Below are 6418 nucleotides of genomic sequence, written 5' to 3'. Positions count from 1 at the left end.
ATGATCCCACAGCTCCCCCATACATAGTATGATATCCCCACTGCTCTCCTCTACACAGTATGCTGAGCCCACAGCTCCCGTATACACAGTATGATGTCACCACTGCTCCCCTATACACAGTATGATGTCACCACTACTCCCCTATACACAGTATGATGTCACCACTGCTCCCCTATACACAGTATGGTATGCTCACAACTCCCCTAGAGTATGATGTCCATTAGAGTTCCCCTATACATAGAATGATGCCCATTGGTCCCCCAAAACACAGTATAAGGCTGCTGTCACACTAGCAGTATTTGGTCAGTATTTTACCTCAGTATGCGTAAGCCAAAACTAGGAGTGGGTGATAAATACAGAAGTGGTAACGCGTTTTTATTATACTTTTCCTCTAATTGTTCCACTGCTGGTTTTGGCTTACAAATACTGATGTAAAATACTGACCAAATACTGATAGTGTGACGGCAGCCTAATAGTTAGTAGCGCTCTGACTCCGTGCGTTGCCTGCACTGAAAGTCACACTGCCAGGAGGAAATTAACTTTATTCCTCACTGCAACCTCGGGGGTGGCACCGGCACGGTTCCAGTCACCGGTCTGTGTATAAAGAGCAGCAGCTGTAACTGTGCCTCTTAGGGTATGTGCACACATTGCGGATTCCATTGTGGATTTTTCAGTGCGGATTCTGCAAAATCTGCAGGTAAAACGCCCTGCGGATTTTGTGCAGTTTTTGTGCGGATTTCACCTGCGTTTTTACACCTGCGGATTCCTATTAAGGAACAGGTGTAAAATGCTGTGGAATCCGCACTAAGAATTGACATGCTGCGGAAAATAAACCGCTGTGTTTCCACGCAGAATTTTCCGCACCATGGGCACTGTGGATTTTGTTTTCCATAGGCTAACATGCTACTGTATAATGCATGGAAAACTGCTGCAGATCCGCAGCCAAATCCGCAACATGTGCACATAGCCTTACTGCGACTTGACAGCCGGCTCAGCAGCCTCTACCACCCAGTAGATGCACACTGATGCCCCTATAAATAATAATGCTTCTTAAGTGCCCACTTGACATTTCATAATGTCCCTTGAGTCCCCCCATGTACAGTAACAATGGCCCCAGCATCGCTGATGTCAGCAGGCGGTCAAGTGACAACTCTTTCGGCTTCTCTCAATTCTCTTCTATTGAAAGAAACCAAACCTTTCTAATTGACACAAGCACATAGTAAACATGTGGTCGCATGACAGCCTGATGACGCCAGTGATATTGGGGGCTCGTGCAGCAGGCGCTCCGTGTCATGATTTGGCAGTCTGATTATTAAATTATTAAAGCACCACTCTAGCAGGGTTTTTTTTTCACTGCTGGATTGGTGCTTTAAAGGGACACTGTCACCTGAATTTGGAGGGAACAATCTTCAGCCATGGAGGCGGGGTTTTGGGGTTTTTGATTCACCCTTTCCTTACCCGCTGGCTGCATGCTGGCTGCAATATTGGACTGAAGTTCATTCTCTGTCCTCCATAGTACATGCCTGCACAAGACAATCTTGTCTTGTGCAGGCATGTACTACGGAGGACAAAGTGTTAGGTTGAACAATTTAATAAAATGTTCACTTAAGGCCTCTTTCACACTTCAGTCTTTCGGCGTCAGTCAAAAACCGCCATTTTCGTGAAATGGCGGATCCGCCATTTTTTTTTGGCGGATCCGCTATTTTCCCATTGACTTGCATTAGAGACGGATTGTGGCGGATGGCCGTCCGTTCCATCCGCCATGCGACGGATCCGTCGATATTTGGCGGACGTTGTCTAGACATTGACGGACTTTGTAACGTTTTTTGGCGCCGCCGAAAAGGCGGACCGCGGCGGATCCGTCGTGTCCGCCTTTTTTTAGAATGGGCGCCTATGGGCGACGGATCCGTCGCGATCCGCTTTTTGGCGGATCCGTCGCCTCAATCCGCTTTTTTTGATTGAGCATGCTCCAAAAAGTGGATACTTTGCCCAGACAACCCAAAAACTATATAAAGAGGACAGGTCATTCCCAAATGTACCAGCCAGCAAGACAGACCCTTCAATGCAAGAGAGACCCAGCCAGACCCTGCCAGCAAGACCTTGCCAGCCAGCCAGAGAGGCCCTGCCAGCTAGCCAGAGAGGCCCTGCCAGCCAGAGAGGCCCTGCCAGCCAGAGACACACTGCCAGACCCTGCAAGCAAGACCTTGCCAGCCAGGCCCTGCCAGCCAGCCAGAGAGGCCCTGCCAGCCAGCCAGAGAGGCCGTGCCAGCCAGACCCTGCCTGAGACTGCCATGTGAGTACTGACATCCAGCGTGCATGTGTGTGTGTGTGTGTGTGTGTGCGCATTTGTGTATGACGTACTGAGTACAGCAAGAGCTTTTAAAACCTGAATCCAACCTGAGGCCTGCCGTCGTCCTGCAACAGCCAGTGCCCTGCTACAGTCCAGATCCACCCCGAGGCCTGCCACTGTGAATATATCAAGCTCCAGCTGGAGGACTGATGGCCGTGTGTGTGTGTATTTTTGTACTGCTGTGTGCTTTTGTATGTATGTGTTCATGTGCCTGCACCTTATTATGCCTTCGTCAATATTATGCCTTTTCATGTGTTATGCTTGCGTTATGACTCTGCTAGCAGGTATGTTTGTTTGCATCTTGTTGGTTGCATGTGCATTTGTCAATGCCATATTGGTTAATGTTGATTTTTGATGTATTTACTAAAGGTACCGTCACACGCTGCAGCGATACCGACAACGATCCGGATCGCTGCAGCGTCGCTGTTTGGTTGCTGAAGAGCTGTCACACAGACAGCTCTCCAGCGACCAACGATGCCGGTAACCAGAGTAAACATCGGGTTACTAACTGCAGAGCCGCGCTTAGTAACCCGATGTTTACCCTGGTTACCAGTGTAAAAGTAAAAAAAAAAAGGTAAATTCCGCTGTCTGTCCCCGTGCTGTGCTTCTCTGCATTGTGAGCGCCATCCAGCCGTAAAGCAGAGCACAGCGGTGACGTCACCACTCTGCTTTCCGGCCGCTGTGCTTACACAGGGCAGAGAAGCAGAGTGCCGAGGGACAGACAGAAGGTGGTTGTGTGTGCGTGCGTGCGTGCGTGTGCCTGCCTGCCCTGTTTATATGTTTTTCATACTATGCTGGTATTTTGAATAGCTGTGGTGTAAAATTTGTTTTGTGTGTGTGTATAAATGATGTGTGATGTGTTCTGCATCTTTGTTGTTTTCCATAATGTACTTGTATTTCAAATAAAGAGCAGTGTAGCTCCTACTGTACCCTAAAAAAAAGAAAATTTAAAAAAATATAGTAATAAAAATTTCACAAAACTGTCAGTAGTCTCATTTCAAGATAAATGTAATATTGGGTAAACATGCAGTAAAGGTTATATACACAAATGTGTAATGCAAATCTTTGCTATAGAATATGTTATCTGGTTTTAGAAAATACAAACTGTAGGGTAATCATAATTAACAATTTTGGGGATTGGTATTTTAATTTCGAATGAGGAACATTTTTTATAAGGTTAAACTTTGTTTAGGTGGGTTTTACCAGCATGCGCATTGCGCATATCAAGTTCTAAGTAGTTTTGGTGTTGTTTTAAAGGGATTTTTGGGTTTTTTTTTTGTGGGGAAACAGGAGGTAGAGGGTTTGGCAGCTTGTGCATCAAGTTTGACGGTAGAATTTTTTTTTTCTTTTGTGGTGGGGGAAATCAAAAATAAGTTGGCACTGTAGGTACTGTAGTAGGTACTGACCCAAGACGTACACAAGCAGGCTCCCCATTTTTTTTTAAAAGTTGTAAGTGTAAAGTCCCTACAGCTGCATCTATCCTTTTGTATAGTAGCTTAGAACTCTCTTTATGCTTGCAGATTCTAGGGACCAAGAGGACCCAAGCAAGGGACCAACCGACCCAAGCTATACGCAAGCCCCAAGTTTTGGAAACAGATGTAAGTGTAAAGTCCTGAAAGCTGCATCTATCTATCTATCCTTTTGTATAGTAGCTTAGAACTCCCTTTATGCTTACAGATTCTAGGGACCAAGAGGACCCAAGCAAGGGACCGACCAACCCAAGATAGACGCAAGATCATAATGTCTTCTTCTGAGAGCCCCCCAGCACATCATCAGCAAACTGAGGTGTTAATTTTTTTTCTTCATAAATTTTTTATTTTGGTGCAACAATGGCAATTGTATTTTAAGCCTTTATGTGTTTATTCTGTATTCACAGGAATATGAAGCAGAGGGGCTAACAGAAGGAGACGGACAGGGTGGAGAAATACAAGGAGCGGGAGCGCATAGTGTAAGTTTTGAACAGACCGATCCTCACATACAATGCACTACACCCAACACAAACATTCAGCACAGCACACAATACATATGCCTCGATCAAAGAACATTATTAATTTTATTTTTTTTTTTAAATTAGTCTTCACAATCCGGGGCTCGACGTAGAGTTCCTCAAAGCACCTCCCATAGTCGTCGGAATGATAATGGCGGCGGTCGCCGAAGAGTAAGTTCCTTTTTGGTTTGGTGTTTAGTAAAATGTAAAATTCATCTGTTGTAATCTTTCCCTTTTTATTCTTATCTTTTTGTTAGGCTTCACAGCGTGCTCCCGAACAAGATGATGAAGAGGAGGGCATCGATGTGAACACCCTCATCGAAGCAGTACAAAGTCGGGAGCCGCTGTGGAACATGTCGGACCGCCGCCATGCTGACCAGTTAATCACCCGACGGCTATGGGAGGAAGTGTGCAGTGCTGTTATGGATAACTGGGAGGAACTCAATGCTGGGGCCCAGGATCTAGCGCGTAAGTATTCACACTTCATAACCTTATGTTAGGCATGATTTAATGTGGTGTATAGTAACCAATTTTTGCTTTCTCTTTCCAGGTAACAGGATTATCGTGCGGTGGCGGTCACTCAGGGATCGCTTCAAGAGGGAGTTTAATAAGGAGATGCAGGCCCCGAGTGGATCTAGAGGACGCAGGAGCAGATACAAACATGCCAGAGCCCTGTCGTTCCTCCGGTCGACGCTGCTGAGCAGAAGGTAAATATTCAACACCACATATTTTCAGTCAAACTGTAAAAATGTGTAACCTTCAATTTTTTTTGCAGCAAGGGCAATTGTAATATCCAGATACTAATTTTTTTTTTCTTCTTTAACAGCACTTTCTGCAGCACTCGGGAGCCTGCATCAGAGTTGCACCCCTCTGGAGCGATCCCTCAAGAGTCCGCCACCGGGGACCACGTCGACCCCTCTGTTTCTGCACCTTCCCTTTCGTTTGATCCCTCAGCCTCATCCACCAGCGCTGGAGCAGCAGGGCGGACTTCGTCACTTGAAGCTGCAGGTGATGAGTTAGAGTTCCCTTTACCCCACCCCTCTGCCACTGCCGCAACATCTAGACCAACTTTGTGGTCAGGACGGCAGCGCCAGAGAGGTCAGGAAAGGAGCTATGCGCCTGACTTTTTGCAGCTGAATGCATCCTTTCACAGTGCCATCAAGCTTTTGAGTGAGCAAACGTCTGCTGGGTACAATATGCTTAACAAAAGCATACTTGAACTCAGCAGTCGTCTTGATAGGATGCAATCAGATGCAAATCAGTCACCAAGGCACTGTTTTTTTCAGTCGGTCCTCAGGCACATGGAAAATCTAACTCCTGACCTGCAGATGCATGTGATGCAAGGCTGCCACACTGCTCTAGCGCAGGCGATGTCCCATGCCCCTCCACCTACCCTTCATGTGTCAACACCTTTCCCCTCTCAATCCACCGTCTATCCTCCCGTCCGTCCTCCTCCTGTCCGTCCTCCTCCCGTCCATTCTACTCCTTCGTCATTTGTTCCTTCCCCCCTTAGTCTTTCCCAGTTTTTACCGTCCCCCTTCCATTCTTCCCCTTTAACTTCTCCGTTCCCAATCCCACCAACACCTTCATACCTCCCACACACCACATCTGCACCTCAACTCTCTACACAACCTCATGTTTTCACCACCCATTCTACTTCTGTTCCTCCCCGTGATGTCCTGTCCCCCACTCTCGACGTGGTCCGCCCTGTCAGCCCCTCCGCTACTATCTCCACCCCAAACTATGAGAATCTGTAAATAAATAAACAGTTTTTTGGGTTAAAAACAATTTTATTGTCTTTCTCTTTTTTTTTTTGTAAAGTTTTTAAATCACCAAGGTTATGGCAATAGTAACAATAACAGTGTTTAAAGGGTACCGTTGCAAAACATACAATGCTGCATTAAAGTACAAAGATTTTGTAAGCAAACAAAAAATGGTATTTTTACAAGTGTAAAAAGAAAAAATTTTTTACACCATTTCATACTGCCAGTCAACTGATCCTGCAGGAGACATGAAGTAGTCTGCAAAACTGTCCCGCATTCTGGAGACTGCTACTGGACTGCGAAAAGTGGGGTTTTGGT

The 6418-nt window shown here is 46.2% G+C and overlaps 1 protein-coding gene across 1 annotated transcript; it reads left to right on the top strand.

The window, feature by feature from the left end:
- Window positions 1-3874: 3874 nt before the first annotated feature.
- LOC138666291 (uncharacterized) lies at window positions 3875-6117 on the top strand. The gene is made up of 7 exons (XM_069754520.1): window positions 3875-3948; window positions 4028-4135; window positions 4227-4298; window positions 4425-4508; window positions 4595-4805; window positions 4888-5044; window positions 5164-6117. The coding sequence occupies exons 2-7, from the start codon at window positions 4091-4093 to the stop codon at window positions 6092-6094; spliced, it is 1500 nt and encodes a 499-aa protein (XP_069610621.1). The 5' UTR covers window positions 3875-3948; window positions 4028-4090; the 3' UTR covers window positions 6095-6117.
- The last annotated feature ends 301 nt before the right edge of the window (window positions 6118-6418 follow it).

This window comes from Ranitomeya imitator, chromosome 1 (genome assembly GCF_032444005.1).
Source record: "Ranitomeya imitator isolate aRanImi1 chromosome 1, aRanImi1.pri, whole genome shotgun sequence".
Taxonomy (NCBI): Eukaryota; Metazoa; Chordata; class Amphibia; order Anura; family Dendrobatidae; genus Ranitomeya; species Ranitomeya imitator.
Note: the sequence above shows the minus strand (reverse complement) of the source record. Positions and strands in the feature narration are given on the sequence as shown.

Excerpts from the sequence above, each read along its gene's own strand:
- LOC138666291 (XM_069754520.1), top strand. The coding sequence starts at position 4,091 with ATGTCTTCTTCTGAGAGCCCCCCAGCACATCATCAGCAAACTGAG. Across the intron at positions 4,136-4,226 it reads CACATCATCAGCAAACTGAG|GAATATGAAGCAGAGGGGCT; the intron begins GTGTTAATTTTT and ends CTGTATTCACAG. Across the intron at positions 4,299-4,424 it reads AAGGAGCGGGAGCGCATAGT|TCTTCACAATCCGGGGCTCG; the intron begins GTAAGTTTTGAA and ends TTTTTAAATTAG.